At 51.2% G+C, this 19,425-nt stretch overlaps 1 protein-coding gene across 1 annotated transcript; it reads right to left on the minus strand.

Moving 5' to 3' along the window:
• Positions 1-596: 596 nt before the first annotated feature.
• On the minus strand, positions 597-9,746 carry LOC119099217 (guanine nucleotide-binding protein G(o) subunit alpha; the record flags this gene model as incomplete). Its single annotated transcript, XM_037222333.1, is given in 5 exon segments — positions 597-1,177; positions 2,480-2,633; positions 3,036-3,165; positions 8,807-8,935; positions 9,586-9,746. Coding segments are annotated over 5 exon segments (762 nt in total), but the record flags the coding sequence as incomplete, so codon positions are not given.
• Positions 9,747-19,425: the final 9,679 nt, after the last annotated feature.

The following is a 19,425-nucleotide window of genomic DNA, read 5'->3' on the forward strand; positions in this document are numbered from 1 at the left end:
GCTTTCATCACTGGCGGGATTACTTACCTAATCCCGCGTCAACAGGCACAAATCAATGTTCAAGGGAAGAGGCAATCTAAATTTCTTGCCATTCATTCCGGACTAGCTCTTTTGATCGGCTCTCTTGACACGTCAGTGCAGTATTCACGTGAATTTAGGAAGGCGACAGTGTTTGCAAACTGCAGATGGTTCGACAACAGCCAACCAGAACGCAGAACTAGTCTATTTGGCGTGCGCTTCTTCAGATAGCTGTAGGTATCAGCAGCGGATAACTCGCCCGAGGCTGGCGTGTGTTGTCAGTGAATCGATTTCTGCCCGAAAGGGGATTATTCACACGAAATCGGCGCGTCGGCGCGCGATCCGAACGCCATGGTGCCAGTGGCGCCACCAGACGGGGAGTGAGGTACCACCACCGGACGCCGGCAGCACCGCGGCGTCCGAACGGAGCACCGCCGGCCCAGCCGCATTTGTGCAGTGCCAGACGGAAGGGAGCCCTTCGAACTAACGCGGTGAATAACAAACAAGTCGGTTGAGCCGGTGGCTGCGTGCCAATTCAAATGGGTCGAAGGTAACAGTAATCTCTATCCGTGATAAAGAGATCAAGGTTTGTTCGACTGTCGTTGCGGCGCGGACTTGGTTGCCATCGTGCTGCCGCCTGGCGATGACCAGGCAGGACAATTTTTTGACAAACTCCACAGTACTTCCGAGTGGTTACGTTTCAGCAAGCACGGCCCGCAAGTTTCGCTTGAGCCAGTCAGTCACACACACACACACACCTACACACACAGTCATCAAGACATAAATAAATCAGCATGTAAGCACATTGGCATGACTAGTACCGGCACGCCAACACGTCCACCGCCAACCAAGCTTGAGTCCGAAGAGCTACGCCCGCAAACACTAGCGCCCCTGGCGGCAAGCCGCGCAGGGCGCTATTGCTCGAGAGTCCAGCAGATGGCGCGCTCGCTGGCGGCTTTAACGCAGCGGCCTCAGTAGAGACCGCAGCCGCGCAGGTTGTTGGCAATGATGACGTCCGTGACGGCGTCGAAGACGAACTGGATGTTGGTCGTGTCCGTTGCGCAGGTCATATGGCAGTAGATCTCCTTGTTGGTCGACTTGTTCTTGGCTTCGAACTGCGCCTGGATGTAGGCGGCCGCCTCGCCGTACTCCTGCGCACCTGAGGGAACAGCGGCCGTACGTCTGAGCTCCTCGTCGGATAACGATGCCAATATATATATATATATATATATATATATATATATATATATATATATATATATATATATATATATATATATATATCTCTCTCTCTCTCTCTCTCTCTCTCTCTCTCTCTCTCTCTCTCTCTCTCTCTCTCTCTCTCTCTCTCTCTCTCTCTCTCTCTCTCTCTCTAACTCTCTATATATATATATATATATATATATATATATATATATATATATATATATATATATATATGTGTGTGTATATATACATATATATATATATATATATACATCTCTCTCTCTCTCTCTCTCTCTCTCTCTCTCTCTCTCTCTCTCTCTCTCTCTCTCTCTTCGTGCCTTGCCCGTCTAATCGTACCGTACGCCCGAGGCATGACGTGGGCATGTCTCATGCACAGTCATGCCAGCCTTCGTATCACGCCACACACTCCCTCGCACCCCCTCACGCCTGGTCCCCTACCGCGTGACGGAAACCCTTTGGCCCCGTCACGCTCGGTATCGAGCTTTAACACGTCGGTCCTCCACCTCATCTCGTCAGCCCCATTACGCATGCGCACGCCGACCACACGCTCAAACGACACCAAGTTCGGCCACGAAGGCCTGCCGCAGCTTCAACCCCTGCGCATGGAGCCGCTCTGAACATGCCGTTCCGAGAAACGACACCGAGACGTCTCATTTCTGGAAGCTGCTCTCGTGGTATTCTGAAAAGCCATGCGCCGCAGAACTAACGAGGCAGTTCCGCCCGGAGGAGTCTCAGGTGGGCAGTGCCCTGGACGACACTCAGCGGGATACCCCGAGCGGGACGTCAGGGGAGGTACACACTGGCGGGATATCCCGAGCGGGACGTCAGGGAAGGTACACAGCTTCGGGATACCCCGAGCCGGACGTCAGGAAAGGTACACAGCTTCGGGATACTCCGAGCCGGACGTCAGGAAAGGTACACAGCTTCGGGATACCCCGAGCCGGATGTCAGGGAAGGCACACACTGGCGGGATATCCCGAGCCAGACGTCAAGGAAGGTACACACTGGCGGGATACCCCGAGCCGGACGTCAGGGAAGGTACACACCGGTGGGATACCCCGAGCCGGGCGTCAGGGGTGGCACACACTGGCGGGATGCCCCGAGCCGCGCGTCAGGAAAGGTACACACCGGCGGAATACCCCAGCCGCGCGTCAGGGAATGTACACACCGGCGGGATACCCCGAGCCGGACGTCAGGGAATTCGGGAAGGAGGTCGGGGTGAGAACGCACTCACCGGGGTATTCGGGAAAGCAAATGGCGAGCGGCGATTTCTTGATCTTTTCCTCGAACAAGTCCTTTTTGTTGAGGAAAAGAATGATAGACGTATCGGTGAACCACTTGTTGTTGCAAATGGAGTCGAACAGCTTCAGGCTCTCTTGCATTCGATTCTGCAACGCGAACCAAACGTTAATCGCATGATTTGTGGTATCCTACATGCTATTTCTATAAGCATGGGCAAACTTCCCACGACCTGTGATTTCCACTTTCTGACTTACACAAAGTTGCTGCTAAGGGGAAGGTCCCCGGCAATTCAAATTTTAAGCTAATGCTTGCGGAAGAAATCAAAACCCGCCCATGGCCTCGCTCATGCCATCACAGCCACAGCAAAACAGCAATCACCTAGTCCTTGGTCCGTTCTAATGCAGCGGAACGGCAGCACAATGACTGCGGTTGGCCGGGCCGCATCCACTCAACGCGCTCCCTTCCTCGTGCAGCACCTGCTCACCGTGCTATTGTCCCGAAGCACTTCCTGCTCACCGTGACCTCGTCCTTGTGCAGGATCTGCTCACCGTGCTCTCGTCCTCGTGCAGCACCTGGTCGTACTCGGACATGGCCACGCAGAAGATGATGGCCGTCACGTCTTCGAAGCAATGGATCCACTTCTTCCGCTCGGACCGCTGACCGCCCACGTCGAACAGTCTGCCGGCGTCAGCGCAGGCCGGTCAAGCACCCGCCAGAGAGCGGCGACTCCGCCTCCGGTGACGAGCGGCGGCGACGGCGGCAAACATCCGGCGCGCCGCTTCGCGCCGACGCGGCGTGAGATGCTGGCAGCGACGGTCTGAAAGCGCCATCGCGTCCTGCTCGGATCTTTTACCAGACCCCCCTGGACGAGTACGCAGTGCCTTGGTAATACGCATCGGTTCCTTGACGGAGCGAAGTTCATTTGGTAGCGGAACTGAAGGCTAAATTTAGTTCACACATTTCAACGGGACGGAAATACCCAGATGCAGGCTGATCCACTCTGTCAAACAACGCCCTTGCACACATCCGCGCAAAGAGCGTACGGGTGCGTAGCCCTCAGTACTCCTCAGTACGGGTGCGTAGCCCTCAGAACTCCTCAGTACGGGTGCGTAACCCTCAGTACTCATCAGTACGGGTGCATAACAACGAGCTGGATCTTCACGCGATTGCTGATCACATACCCACAGCGTTCCCGTATAGATTACGCATGCGGCGGATCATATCACAGCCATCAGAACGGTACCATGGCAATCGCGTGCCTTCTGGAAAACAGAGCTTTGGAACAAGCCGCATCAGAAAGAGTCATCCGATGCAAGAGATCCGCGGCAGGGTGCTAGGTGCCGACAGAGTGTCGACCACTGGGTTCTCGGCAGGAAGAAACGACCATAAACTTGAGTAGGGGAACAGGACCGGCCAGGGAGGTGGAAGTGGCAGCATGTTCTCCGTACGACGCAGCCAAAGTGGTGCAGGCGGTCAGCGGTTCCCTGTTAAAATACATTGCGGCGCAATGCATGCAGAGCAATTCCGTGTACACGAGCTGAGACCGTGCTCATCCCGGGTTTCCTGTCTGGATGCGTCTTCGCGGCGCGGCACTTCTTTACGTAGTACCCGGGCGGTGTATGGCGTCTCTGCTTATCAGGACTAAATATGGCTCCTGCCTACGTCGTTATCCGGTTCGTAAAAGATACCGCTGCACGTCAGCTCCAGATTTGGTCTCAGCAGTGCTCAGCGCCCCAGGGCCCGTTAACCGAAAGAGATATCTACATCCACTGAAAACGATGGTCGTATGTAAAAAAGGAGGCGTTTTAACACCATTGCATCTAACTTCATTCAGCTCGGGAAGTTGCCGTAGTCAGATAGTGTAATGATAAAAATTCAACCACCGGTGAGGAATTAGACCAGGCAAATAATAATCAGCTACCAACACCGATACTTCGCCACATATGTGATGTGCAAACGGTAACCGCTGTGCATAAAGCCGGTGAGCGAGGTAAGCCTGTGGACCATGCCTGTTTCAAACAAACGCCGACGCGCCGACCTGTGACCGTTCCGCCCGCATGACCAAAACCTGCGTCCCCCGGCGGTGCGCGCGGTGGCAGGACAGCAAACATGCGTCCCTCGGTGGTGCATGCGGTGGCAGGACAGCAAACCTGCGTCCCCGGCGGTGCGTGCGGTGGCAGGACAGCAAACCTGCGTCCCTCGGCGGCGCGCGCGGTGGCAGGGCAGCAAGCCTGTGTCCCTCGGTGGTGCGTGCGGTGGCAGGACAGCAAGCCTGTGTCCCTCGGCGGTGCGTGCGGTGGCAGGACAGCAAACCTTCGTCCCCCGGCGGTGCGTGCGGTGGCAGGACAGCAAGCCTGTGTCCCCCGGCGGTGCGTGCGGTGGCAGGACAGCAAACCTGCGTCCCTCGGTGGTGCGTGCGGTGGTAGGACGGCGCTCCCTCAGATACCGAACCGCCTGTCTCCTGAACCAGTTACCGGCGGATTCAAGGCGACTGGATCCCACAAGTTTTACGCTAGCGCGCTGCCAAGTCATCCCTTTGTGTAATAGGGCTGTCTGATACTGTTTGTACATGCATGTGAATTATATTTTTCCCCTTATTCTTTTCCGTTGTTTTTGACGTGCTCTACTATCTCTCTGATCAATGCCGCTTCAAAGCCAATGTGGAGTGGAGTTGATGTGGAGTGTCGGCTGGGTCAAATACCCCCCGAACTCTTGCGCCGGAGGTCGAAGAGCACTACTCAGCATGACGGAACTCTGCGCGATCTACGAATGCACTTGTGCATGCATGCACGTATACCCATGGGTGTATTTCAGAGCCTATGGGAATAAGGATGCGCTGTGCCATCCTGGCATAACAGAAATATGACATGCCCCGCGTGATTATCATGGCGAACAACGCGCTGTATCTTCGGATCACTACGTGACGTTCAATGCCAGGACAATGACAAAGCTTCGAAAAACACGTTGCCGTGACAACCACGCTGATTGCCCGCAATTGCATGAATGACATTCCGAAAAGACCAGTAGTAACATGGCGTGATCCACGAATTCGTGACGTGTCATTCATCCCTCGCAGCCCAAACTAGCACAGCCATCCGTCCACGGCACGTCCGGCTGTTGCAAAGGCCCGGAGGGCCGCCGCGAGTCTCGACTTGAGGGCACAGCGCAGCAGCAGCACACCGGGGACAGCGGTTAGTTAGTTAGTACGTACAAATGCCGAGCACTGCGTCATGGTCACTTGCTCGTATCAATAACGGAATCCGGGTTCCGTGCACCATGAAAGAAAATCGAATCATCCTGGACTTTAACAACACCTTTAAGAATGCATATTTAATATATTGGACCCCAATACACCCTCCAACAAGATCAAAACCCCTCTACTGTCCTGGACCCGGCCACAGTCACGGTCCTGGACAGGAGTCCGGTTGCACCTCTGCTCATGAATCAGGGGCGCAACCACTGGAGAGCTGGAGAAACAGGTCCTCCACTTATCACGAAAGGGGATTCTGGCCCCTTCAATTTTGTCCGTAGGATGCACAGTTTTTCACGGTCTGCCATTTAGGATGCCATTGTCAGGTTAGGGTGCCCCCCCCCCCCCCCAGATTGCACTTCAGTTTGACCTCTCTAATAACGATTTGCCCCACCACAAACTCAGACACATGGTTACACCCATGGCATATATTATGTTGGAGAGGAGACTTTGATCAAGCGTAACCGAAGCAAAGCGCCGATCCCCTAGCTAGGGGGTCGGAGCACTTCCGCTTTCGGTTGGGGATCACGTGTCCAGAACGTTTCCGATCCAGTACTGAAGTCCCGCAAGGCAGCATTCTAAGCGTTCCGCTGTTTGCTAGTGTGGCCATTGACATCAGTGACGTTTTACCCTACAACGTGGATCGTCCATCGTCCGTGGACGATATTGCTCAGAATAGTCTTAACAAACCAGCGGCATGGAGTAGGTAGAATTGCATTGCGTTACGTCCAAAAATACGTGTTGTACGCATTTTTGCAACAGAAGACGAGCGTGCGACGATCCTCACTCAGAACTCTGCGGTCGACTGGTGGCATATCTTAACAGCGTGAAGTTTCTTGGCCCCGTCCTCGATCGATAGTTTGCGTATGCTTGCCATTTCAAGCGGCTTCGCCAGCGCTGTTTTAAAGCCATCCCGATATGAAAATGATTTCAAGAATGACATGGCTCTGATACCTTCATTTTGATGCCCCCATAGCAGAGCGGTGGTCGCATAAACTGAATACAGGCGGGCCATGAAATGGTCTTTGAAGCCGTGACGACCGAAAATAAACAATCCCCATGGTCATCATCATCATCATCATCATCATCATCGAGATGGGGCCGGACGACGTCACGTTACCTTCTGATGTGGTTGAAAATCATGGTAGAATTTTTCATAACTTAAAGCGTTAAAGCCGGACACCGTTGGCTTTCTCTTATGACCCGTTATTTGTTTCGAGTCTCTGGCTCAATCAGGGCGCAACTGACGCTCCTTTTTGTGACGTAGTGTTCAACCAAGCGTAACCGGGAGAAGGATTGGGCTCGTCCAGCGTAGCCAGGGCGTTACCAAGGGGTAAAGTTGTAGAGAATGGTCAGTTTTCCATTGAGCGTAACGTAGGGTAACCGTGTAACGTTCGTGCTTACGCCCAATCACGAACGCAGCCCAGGGACTTTCTAAAGAAGATCTGGAGATTCCTTCCGATGTGAGATTATGTTTCGTTTCATGTAAGAGACAGTTCATAACACAAGAACGTAAACATCTTGCCTGCTTGAACGTAGCACTTCCCTGCGGACATAAACGAGCGTCATCTTTCCATCTGGGTGAGCTGTCATTCCACAAGTGGACAAACGTCAAGCGACCCCTCCGGCCTCACGGGTGGCAGCTCTCTCCTGGAACAGCAGTGCCCTCTCTCGACGGACGCGAGCAGGCGCTTCCTGCGGCCTCGGCACACGTTTCCTCCGGAGGTGGCCGGGAGTTCCCTCGGATGCGCGGTGCGGGACTGCCAGATTACCCGATCGTTTTCGTCTTTGTAAGAGCTACAGCGGTAATGGTGCCAGTAGTGGGAGCGCGCTGATAACGAGGAGAGACGGGGGGGGGGGGGGGGACGCCTGGGTGCAAGAAGTGGGTCGATCCGTTGCCTGATGGATGCAAACAACGGGGAAGGGCTATACTACTTGGAAATGTATACTGCTGATGGAATGCCGCGTGTGTTACTACCCACACGCATTTCTTGTCATTTCTTCCACGGCAAAAAGTACCGATTCGCGATAACCAGTAACGACTCCACACATTTCAATGCAGAGTCGTGATCGGGAAATTATGAACGGAAACTTGAAGATGCATTAAAGCAAAATTTCCTGATAATTATCTCCCGATGGCGTTTTCCCCGTCACTTGCGAAACTCTTTCAAGGTCAGGCGGTGCCTTGCAACAACATTTGAGACTTTGATCACTAAAATAGTCCCACTAATCACAGTACAAAAACACAGGGCCAAGACACCCCCAGGCTGCTACGCAATACGAATGTGCTGGAATAAAGACCGCGTGTTTTCCCACATCCGAACACTGGGCCCAATGTATTTTCATGGAGCGCCGCGATTAGGGGCGGCTCGCAGCTCAGCGCCAATAAACTTACGCAGCATGGTGCATTTGCATTCCCCGCCAGGCCGCAGTGGAAGGAGCACCGCCGACGGAATGTGGGCAGCCATGGGTCCCTGACACCGTCCCAGCCGAATTCCAGCGGGTGGCTCGTGGCTTTCGTACCCAGGACATAACAGCGTCACGCGATGGTCCATGGTCACGCCGGACCAGCCCCGACCGAAAACGGCCGGATGGTCCACAGTCCCGGAAGGCGGACGCCCGCCCAGCACCGCCAGGGACTCGGCGGTCCGGTCTTCCATTAGCCCGGGCCGTAACGACCGCACGCTGTCCGTCCTCCGGGAGAGAAAAAACACGGCTCATCGCCGCCGCGGGCTAGCGAAGGACACGGCCCGCCGGGCGTTGTCTGGCCCGGTCTCGAGTCTCGCTGGAGGGGGATCTACGGGAGGCTGGCCGGTTACGTAAGATGAAGGCGGCTGCCCAATCAAGCAAGCCTGAAATTTCGTATGACCGCGTGCGACCCACATTGTGCCTCCTCCGCCTCAAGGGACCAGTGTTGAGCTTTGAAGTGGTATGAGCTTTGCAGGTGCGCAGTGAGAGGAATCGTGCAAGAGAGCAGACCTCATGGACAAGGCAGACGGCGCCTGCGAGAGTACGTTACTCAAGTGGTGAAGGAAAAGAAGTCTGCCGTGGCCCTGCTTTACTACGTACTTAAAGTTGAGGTTTTTGAAGGAGAAGTGTACTTCGACGATGCCAGTCGTTTTGACCCGGGTTCGCAGGATGTCTTGCACAGTTGGCTGGTAGTCCTTGGCTCCCAGGCGCGCCAGGTCATCCAGGAAACTGGAAACAACGGACACAGTGCAGTGAGCAGGAAACAACACAGTGCAGTGACCACATCGGTCGTGTATAGGATGATGGGTTGCACGGCCCCGAAAGGGATCTATCAACATTACCTATCTATCAACATTGTGGTGGTCGCTGCCAAAGTATGTCCAAGCTGAAGGTCGCGTCAGTGGCCGAGCTCGAGTATGACACCAGTCCCGTGACGTCAGTCGGTACGGGCACGCCACTCGACGGGCCAACGTCCAGCGTCCACATCATACCTGCTCCTCAGACATGGGTCGGAGCTCGTGACACACGCCGCCCGGTAACGTGATTCGGTGAAGTCTTCCATCACAGCCCCATATTGCAGAGTTCAGGGATAGCTGATCGTAACTGACATGACAGTTGAGAGACCAGCTCGGGCATCGTTTTTACCACGGAAGCACTGCGGGCACCGTTTGCACCGCGGATGCGCATCACAGATTGTGTGACGCTAAGCCAAACCATTCTGTAACCAAACTGATGCAACGTCACGGGGAGGTACCCCTGTTCAACTATTAATGGGGGATTGCGTCGAATTAACACAAAAAACACACACGCACACAACAAGGATATGCTTTGGTGAGCACATGCAGCCTAGACGCCGCAGGCATGCCGTCTGCTCTCACTATTTGGCTGAGTCGTTCAGCTGGTACTCGTTGGACCTGCCGAAGCACTCCTGCACGCCGCCGTCCAGCCAGAGCCGGTTCATGGCCGCCAGCAGCTCGTCACTGAACGGCTCCGTGTCCTCCATCCGGGAGATGACGTCCATCACCATCTTGGCGTCCGGCTGGGGGCGTCGGACAGGCGCGATGCCGAGGACGGACACCAAACGGACACGCCGACGCCTCGACATCTTGCACTCATAACGCACGGCCTGCTTCCGTTAAGCCGTGGTTTCTGTTGTGTGTGCAGCAAACGTTCTCGTTTTCTATTAATTATACTTCAGCAACGGTGTCGAACAGCCCGTATCGGCATTACGCAGAACTTAACCCGACATCAACCGGACTCCTCAACGGCGCACCATTGACCGGACGGGGGCAGATTTGACCCCCCACTGATCTCAAAAACGGCTGGGCCGAATTCAGAAATTCAAATTGCAATGAAAGTGCCGTGGTATGCAGTCTCAGGCCACACAACAAACTTAGGTTTAGGTGCGCATTAAGGTCACAGGTCAAGAAAAGATATTAGAATGATACTTTGGAACATCTGACCGACCCCACAACGTACTTCATTTAGAAACGTATCTTGTGGTGTGAAATCACAGCGCCCTGATCAAACGTGCTGAAAAGGAAGACGTTCTAGGCTGCGTGCGCCGTACTAGGTCTGTAATCAAGGTCACGTGCCGTGCAAATGAGCACTGAAACCTTGGTCTATGTGCCAATTTTTGTCCATTTTTTCTGACGTGTCTGAACCATCTAAACGCGAAGTGGCAGAGCTTAGCCGCAATTTTGGATATCATGAAAGTGGGCAAGGCTGTTACTTGTTTATGAACTCTCTCAGATCAGGGTCAAATGGATCACCTCGGCGTCGAATAAGCGGTTGGACCGATTTTTGCGTTGTTTTCGACGGTTTAACCCTGCCGATAGCGTAGCCTGATGCCCTTCAACCCCGCCACCAGCCTCACGTGGTCGTCGGCTTGCGTGTGAGGCTGATGTAGGTCAGTCATGGTTACTATATAAGCCATAACTCAGTCGCGTAGCCTGGTGCCCTTCAACCCCGCCACTAGCCTCACGTAGTCGTCGGTTTGCGTGTAAAGCTGATGTAGGTCAGTCATGGTTACTATATAAGCCATAACTCAGTTATTGTTACGGATCATTGCTTGAAACTTGGTACAGGCATCCGTCATAGTCGTATCTAGGACATCTGTTTTATCTTCATAATTCTGAGCCTGAGGATAAGAAATGTGGAATGTACTTTTGTCAATGTTATTTGTGTTATTTGATATCCCAATGCTTCAAAGTGCAATATGGAAACAACACAACGACAAGGCATATGAATGACAAAATAAGTGGCCTACATTTGCAGTTTTCGTGTTTAAAATGTCTCCTTTCTTTTGGCTTCTGTGTCAATTTGCCTGCGGCTATGCGCTTCTGTCCAAAGTTGGCGAACAAGACGCCGCTATGACGTCACTTACGCTTGACCTATTATGGGCTCGTAGTTGTTTTTCACAATACGGCAAAGAACTTATTATTCACCGCCAATTTTGCAGCAATACCTCAATGCATTCATTGAATTATCGCAAACATTGGACAGGGGGCAGATTTGACCCCTCCTCCTCCCCGGTCAATGCTGGGTGAATAATGTCAACATGTGAGAAACATCACCACAGTACCGACTTCAACCGTCACCGATAGAGGGCTGACGCTGGACCGGCAGGTGAAAATGAGCTGCGTATTTGAACTTTATCGTGATGCTGACAGGAATACATCCATTTTGTGTGATCTAGTACCCTCACTCGCGCACTTTAGCCCCTGTGCGATACTGCGATCGATGCCGCCAGTGCGTCCTCAGATTAGGCTGCAGAGGCTGCTACAGCACTCCTTTATTGTACGACCGGCACACGAGCCATTAAGGCGCTGGTCTCAGTGCTTAATTAAACGGCAGCGAGTATATTTTGCTGTTGCGTGCAGGGTGTTTATGAAAATAACACTCACGGTGCAGCCAGTGGTGGGAAAGTGTCTTTTCCGTTGCCGACGAAATTTGGAAACAGCCTTACTTGTCACTTGGAGGCAAATCTATCAGAGACCATCGCACTAACACTATAAAAGCGACAAACCACACAGAACAGAGAAAAACAAAGTGCAGTGAGTTATAAACATAATTAATCTTTTCATTTCGTAAGGTTTAGTTGCTTGGCAACGCATCATTTTCTGACCATGTCAAAAGCTCCGGCGGTTAATGCGTACGTCTTAGTGCATGAGTGGCCGGCGCAGCGGGCTTAAGGTTGGTGAGTACGTCAGCCAGGTTAACACCTAAGCCTTCGCATGCGCGGAGAAATGCAGGAACATGTTTGTTCAGCGGCCGCATCATAACTATAGATGACACATAACAAACTCCATGCACTATGTCACGACATACCGGGGCAATGCCAGTGTTGGAGAGAGAACCCTGACATGGTTTAAACCACCGATCAAAAGTCTTCTTCACCTCTTTGCTATCAGTTGGACACCCTATTTGGCGTTACAAACTGCGCTACCTTAAGCTGAGTAGTCGCGTAAGTCAATTTAAGTACGTTACTGTGTGTTTCAGAACACGGCTTTGGCCTATGTCTACAACTGCAGTGTCGGAAATGAAACTCCATAGCTTTTCATAATGCCCGATATTGAGATTTCTAGCATGTATAATTCACGCCTGGGAAACTTTCTGCCCTCAATAAAAAACAAAACAAATCCAACAATGGATAAGTTTTTTCATGGCCTGGGTACCATGGATGGCAGGTTAATGTTCACGTGACGAGCCGTACTTAGCGAGATCGGTTGATTGCTTTGGAATTCGGGCGCTGCGACTATTTCTTTATGTGACGACCATGTTCAGTGTATAGTAACTATTCTGATTTAAGCGTCGCTCACGGACCAAAACAGCCGCTTCTTAAGGAAGCATTTGGGCGGCGTGCATGTCATAACGGACACAGCAGTTCTATGCCACCCTGTTGTGGGTACATTCATGTCCGGCACATCATATTTTTCAGATGTGGACCTAGGACCTAAGGTCCATACACCACAAACTTATAAAAGTATGGCAAGGAATGAAACGCTTGCTCCATAAACTCGCATTATGGCATTATAATTGTCTGCAACTTAACACTCGCCCGGGTTGAGGGCTGCATACCCTTCGCTCGCGTGGGAGGTCAATTTGCCCCCCCCCCCCCCTGAGATCTCGGGAACTAAGACAGCCAGAAACACCATATTCACGGAGTGTGTTAACCTGTACGTGAACTCACTTAGGTTAAATTTCGAGGTTCCTAGGTCATGATTTTCGGGTCAAATAAGGTCAAGCAAGGTCAAATGTCAGGTTGGTCTCCAAAGTGCCCCCAGAACCTAGATAACTGTTTCTAAGCAAAAGGTCACATGCCCATTTAAGGTCAGCGACCTTGTTTGACCTTTTGGAGGTCACGCTTACCAAAATCATACAATACTGCTCTGAGTTTTGCACTTGAATAAGCGACAAAGATATCGCTAGACAAGATGTTTCGAAAAACAAAAAGGTTTACCTGGGTCATTTCAGGTCAATGACCTGTTCTAACCTCAAAAAAGTCCATGGAAGGTGCATAATGCATAATACTGTCAATAAATTCGAAATGAGCACCAGAAACTATCCCTTACAGCAAGTCCTAGAGAATAAAACAGGTTGGTTTTGACGTTGGTCTGACCTTTATGCCTGATCTTGGGTCAACGTATTTGCTCATTCAATATTTTTGCTACCTAAAAAAGCCTTTCAGAGATGTGTGGCTTCGTCTAACTCTCCGTTGTTGCATCAGAATGAACGACTCTCTAGAAATTGACTCAGCTGAAACCATGGCCCGACTTTGACCTCCCATAGGTCAGCGTCCTTACAAGGTACATCTAAATTTGTTATGCCAAACGATCCGCTATTCAATTGTCTACAGCTATGTCCAATTTGGTGGCCGTCAGACCCAGGAGAGGCCGCGTGTCCGGCACTGGGCTGGCCGCATGCCGGCACATGTCAGGCCGGTCCGGCACATCATGACCTCTCCGGTCATGTGTCCAGCACTGGAGTAGATGCCTGCTCGGCACTGGGCTGGCCGTATGCCGGCACATGTCAGGCCGGTCCGGCACATCATGACCTCTCCGGTCATGTGTCCAGCACTGGAGCAGATGCCTGCTCGGCACTGGGCTGGCAGCATGCCGGCACATGAGAGGCCAGTCCGGCACATCACGACCTCTCCGGTCATGTGTCCAGCACTGGAGTAGATGCCTGTCCGGCACTGGGCTGGCCGTATGCCGGCACATGTCAGGCCGGTCCGGCACATCATGACCTCTCCGGTCATGTGTCCAGCACTGGACACACCTGATGCCTGCTCGGCACTGGGCTGGCAGCATGCCGGCACATGTCAGGCCGGTCCGGCACATCGTGATCCCTCCGGTCATGTGTCCAGCACTGGAGCAGATGCCTGTTCGGCACTGGGCTGGCCGTATGCCGGCACATGTCAGGCCGGTCCGGCACATCGTGACCCCTCCGGTCATGTGTCCAGCACTGGAGCAGATGCCTGCTCGGCACTGGGCTGGCAGCATGCCGGCACATGAGAGGCCAGTCCGGCACATCATGACCCCTCCGGTCATGTGTCCAGCACTGGAGCAGATGCCTGTTCGGCACTAGGATGGCGCACGTGCAACACTGGAGCGGCCGCGTGTCGAGCACAGGTGAGGTCGGATGTCCAACGCAGGGCTGGAAACCACTGGCGCCGGGTTGTGCGACGCTTAGCTCTCGCCCTGATTCGCTGTTTTTTATAACAAGGACTAGTAGAGAGAAGGGGGGAAAACTTCTTCGCAGCATTTCTGTTTTTGAGGAGGAATGCGTTTTAGGAACACTGTATGGCGATCGACGATCAACGGACGGTGCGGGCGGCGGGGCGACCCTTACATGCACTAGATGATAAATATGTGCTTAACGCACAGAGAACTACACATTATTGCACTCACCTTCAAAAAGGAACGCACCTGTTTGGATTAAGTGTTACTGCGAGTTATAGTCCCGCACATAGGAGCATAGAAAAAATACAAATGTTCGATTTCCAGAACAAGTTGACTCTTGACATTTTTTATCAACTATTCTACATTCATTCCGAACAATGTACAGTATAATGACAATCTAAAGAATCTGATATTACACCTGTCAACTAGTCAGTTCGCTAAATCTGAGGTGCTTCGATTAGTGCATGAGGCCTATGCCTACGACACCCGGCCTTTACCCTAAAGCCGCTTTTCCTCTCGGTAACAGGAAGCCCAGATGAATCATGACATGCGTCGCTCAAATATCATCCGTTGACCACTGAAGCTGCCGCTCGCGTATCCACGGACAAGGAACCTCTTAGACCAGCAGGGCTTTTTAACGCTAGTACTAGGGACACCCTAAATGTGGGATCCTTAGAAGAGACCAGCAGCAAGCCTAATGGTTTGCGACGTCTTTCAAACCGGTAAGCTTCTCACGACACAAAACAATAACCAACAACAGCCTACAGCCTTGCAATAAGCCGATGCACAGCCGTGTGGCAACCATTCCAAATAATCGGTCTTGATACAATTATCAAAAACGCTGCGCAGCGGAATGATCACGTTCGCCACGAGGCGCCGAGGCCATCCACGATTCTCACGACTGGTGAAAGGCCGAGTTATGTGAAATTTTACACTGTGTGAATGTAAAGTGAGTCTTGGCTGAAAATCTGCGAAAAGCACTGATCGGAGGGTCATTGGTCAAAAACATCGCGCTCCCGCTGATCTGTGGCGCAAGCACTGGTGTAGCATAGCTTATATAATATTTATGTGGCCTGCTCAAAGCTGTGCGGATTAAAGCTGCTATGTTTGGCAACATTTTGTTGTTCAATTTGCTCCTACGGCGAAATGCCAATGTTTCCAAATGTGCTGTACACAAGCCTACGCTGCAAGTGTTAGCAAGTACAGGCCAGCAGTAAACTTTAAGTTTTGTCTAATTGGGATGTTATGCTGTAGATTGTTCCCATTTTCGCAATTTTTTCACCACACAGCCCGCAAAAAGTGTCCACATTTGTCATCGACCAGATTCTGTAAATCGGTAGCTTTTCCGCCACTGGGTGCAGTTTCAATGGTACGACGGCAACGGGGCGATATCGAGGAGAAACAATTTTTTGCGTATATTCTGGAAGGGTGAAAAATTTTCTCCCTCCGCCCCACTTATCCCGTTAAACTACATCCTTGGCAACGAACTAAAAAATGAAGCAAGCTCAGCGAGCCTCGGTAATGAACGGCTGTAACTCAACTAGAATATTCACAACAGTGCTGCATCACATAACGGACAAGGCCCAGATTCCCACAAGAATGCGTCACCACATCCGTCATGCCAACCCACTGGGTTCCATGGTCGACCACACCGAACTGCACAAGTTCAATAGTCGCGACCAAAATAGATGTTGTCGCAGAACTCATTAACGTAATCCGATCCTGCTCCTGCTGAAGTTGCATCCAGTCGCCCCAAATCCCATATTGCCGCGCGATAAATGACCTGGAACCCCGTGGCGTCATATGTACATGATGACGATGGTATAGCCTCTCTGGACTAATTCGGCATATCGATGGCATACCGTGGGTACGCACATTGTAACATCCGAGGGTACCTGCACCAACCCCACTTCAAAGTTATGGCATGTTGTCATATGAACGTCACTGAATGTTGACGCTTTAAAATTTCAGCCAGACAAGTAAAAAAAAAAGAAGACCGAGGTTCATAAGCCTACCTATTGTGCATCATGTGCATAGTACAATTACAGGTCGCTGTGTGCTTACGATGAGAGAGGAAAGCATATATTATCAACAAAGTGCAGCATCAATATCATCCAACCAATAGCATCCGCTTTCGCGATCACGGTAAGTAACAAAGAAAACAATGATACCAGACATTCCGGTAGCCTTAAAAAGCCTAAATCTATATAATGTGGAAGATGATCACGGGCGAATAGTCATAAAATGCTAACAATTATCCACCACACCTAGACGTATTTCCCGCATGGACTCCGCATTACGACTGCGGTGACCGCGATAGTTTTTCGTTCCTTACACTCTGGTTCACCTCCGGTGCACTGCTGACCCCGGTAGTGATTCCATGCTGTCATGGCATCCAGTTCATGGAGGAGGCGATCGCTTGATCATGCAATGTAATAACATGAGTTCAGGGGAGGATCTTCTAAAGGCAGGGTGAGGACCGACATCATCAACATCATTCTCAAATATTTATTGATCCTTGACTCGAATGACAGAATGGGCCAAAAGAGAACAGTATGGCATATTTCGTCCACGCCCCCTTGGACCATACCAGGGTCACAGGAAAAAAGACGCTTTCGAAAACTATCTTCTTTCATTTCATTTCTTACAAAAACGGTAGCAGTTGGATACATAATTAGTTGGACTAACAAAAGTCACGTGGGTAGTGGTCAGGTGTAATTCAACTAACCTTGTCGTTAGTGAGCACGTACCTAACAGGATATATAACAGCACCGTTCAAATAAGTTGTTCCGCTGAGGTAATCCTGGCAACATGCTGTTTTTTGTGCCGAGCAGATCATTAGTACCTAATCACATGCACCTTAGTGTTCAAAAAAGGAAAATCCTAACAAACAATCCAAGAAGGGAGTAAGTTGGTCACAGGTCATTTAGCCCACCAGTCCTATAAACGAACCAGCACGCATTTCATTCATTAACGACAATGTGTCATTTTGACGGGAAACCGCAAAGCAGTCATCTTCTTCCAAGCTGAAATGTTGATCCATCTCACCAAACCAGCGTCCGTTAAAAGATTGATAAGCGTAGGTGGAAACAAAAGTGTCGGAAAGTTGTTCTGAAATTTATGAACAAAAATCCTACCCGACTTTCATTTTTATGAGACTATCTTCGGGAACATTACATAGGCCTCTGTAAACGAAAACGTTAAGATTGTCCGCATCAAAGTTGGGGGCGCTGTGCCTAGTCTAAAAATTTGCGTGGGGAAGCGCTCCTACTGCCCGCCTCCCCCCCCCCCCCTTCCTGCCGTAACTATGAACCGTGCGCCTAGCACTGTAGGCTGAAGGGCTCATGAGCCCTCTCAGGCCACCAGCCTCGTGGACAGTAAACGAACCGTTTAAAAACATTCCAAAAATAGGATACCATTTGTTTAAACAACACACACATTGGCGGAAGCCTGGTGGGAGGTTTTGACCTGAATTAGAGGTTGGGCTATTCCCGAACTTTCACTAATCCACATTTTAACGATTAAGACAAGGATCAGGCATAATGCAATAAGCTCGCTTATGACTACTGAAATGCTTTTACGCGCAAAAGGACTGTTCTAGGCAGCAATATTTCATTTTTAGTGAATATGCTCCTTAATACGTTATCGCTTGATTGTGTCATGGAACGTTTCTTTGACGTCAGAGAGGCTGCCAAATTGGCCGTGGAAAACTGCCAACGAAGTGGACGAGCTGACTCACTTGTATCACTCAACTTGCCAGGAGGTGGCGGTGTGTTAATGGAGCGTGTCCGTGGAACCGAATATCAGTATGTGCCCGTGTTTCGGCCCTTTCACACGGTGGTTTTTCATACTTGCCCGTGATTTTATTTTGCAAGTCATTTGATTTCCAGTCCTATTTCCGTCATAACTCGTACCACTGTGCATGTTCTTGTATTACATAACGCAAACACCCACGGTTATCGAAGTTTGCGTGAAACGCATCACCTTAGTCCAGGGCTAAAGGTAGTCTGCTATGCCACAAAATGTGCTGGTGTACGCCGGTGGTAGAATAGCTAGGTGGTAACTGCCGTGGCCTCAAGTCCTGTATAACCAGTGAGGTGGTAGTAGTCGTGTGACGTTTCTTTGACGTCATGCATGACCGGGCGGCCTTGAACAAGTCTGCACAAGTTCTCGGCGTCAAGGTCAGGAACCAGGTTTTGTATATGAAAAAGGACAGGGCTGTGAATTGCACTAAATTATCCTAAAACGGCTATATCAGTTCAAAACCCTGTACAAATGTGAGACGCTCTCTTAAATGACGTCATCGGACTCCGCACACTCGAATCCATGCAATAGTCACCAAAACCTCATAATTCCAGGAAGCTGCCAAGCAAAGCTGAAGAAAGGTCGGCGCAACACAGCGGCGGCAACGACGCCTGAGAACAAAAGTGAACGACTCCTGAAATAAGTGACGCCATAAAAGTGTAACAGCCGCCGTTGGATGCTGCCAACTGCCGGCTCTCGCGCCACGGGGCTTGCGCCGCGGCGCATAAGTCGTCCAGCCCACGGCCACCATAAAATGGGCCAAACAACTGCCACAGATGTAATGCGAACTGCGGTCAAGCTGAACCCATGCCGCACGCCCAGATAAAATCACGCTACGTGTCGAGTGCGCCGCCGAAGGGCGATATGGCACTGAGCTCACGCAATCATATACCCTACAACTCCAGTACAGCACCATCACTTCACTTCCGTCCGAGCCATTGCCCCGACCAACGGCTAGACTGACTGACCCCTCCGTCTGGCACGATCTGGCACCATTGCGGAAAGGTGATCTTGGCTGAAGTGCAGCGTACTGCGCAGATCACTTGATCGGACATCCAGCCTTGCCAAGGATGTAGCCTAGGAAAGGGTAGATGGCAGTGTTGCCCTCCCTCCCCCCTCCCCCCTATGGAGAAGAGGCTTAGGGTCCTCTTCAAGTGTCCAATCAGCATCAAATACAGAATACATTTCTTGAGAAATTGGCATACAAGAACAATTTTGAATGTGTTTGTT

Source organism: Pollicipes pollicipes, unplaced genomic scaffold (genome assembly GCF_011947565.3).
Source record: "Pollicipes pollicipes isolate AB1234 unplaced genomic scaffold, Ppol_2.1 Scaffold_4740;HRSCAF=5597_pilon_pilon_pilon, whole genome shotgun sequence".
Taxonomy (NCBI): domain Eukaryota; kingdom Metazoa; phylum Arthropoda; class Thecostraca; order Pollicipedomorpha; family Pollicipedidae; genus Pollicipes; species Pollicipes pollicipes.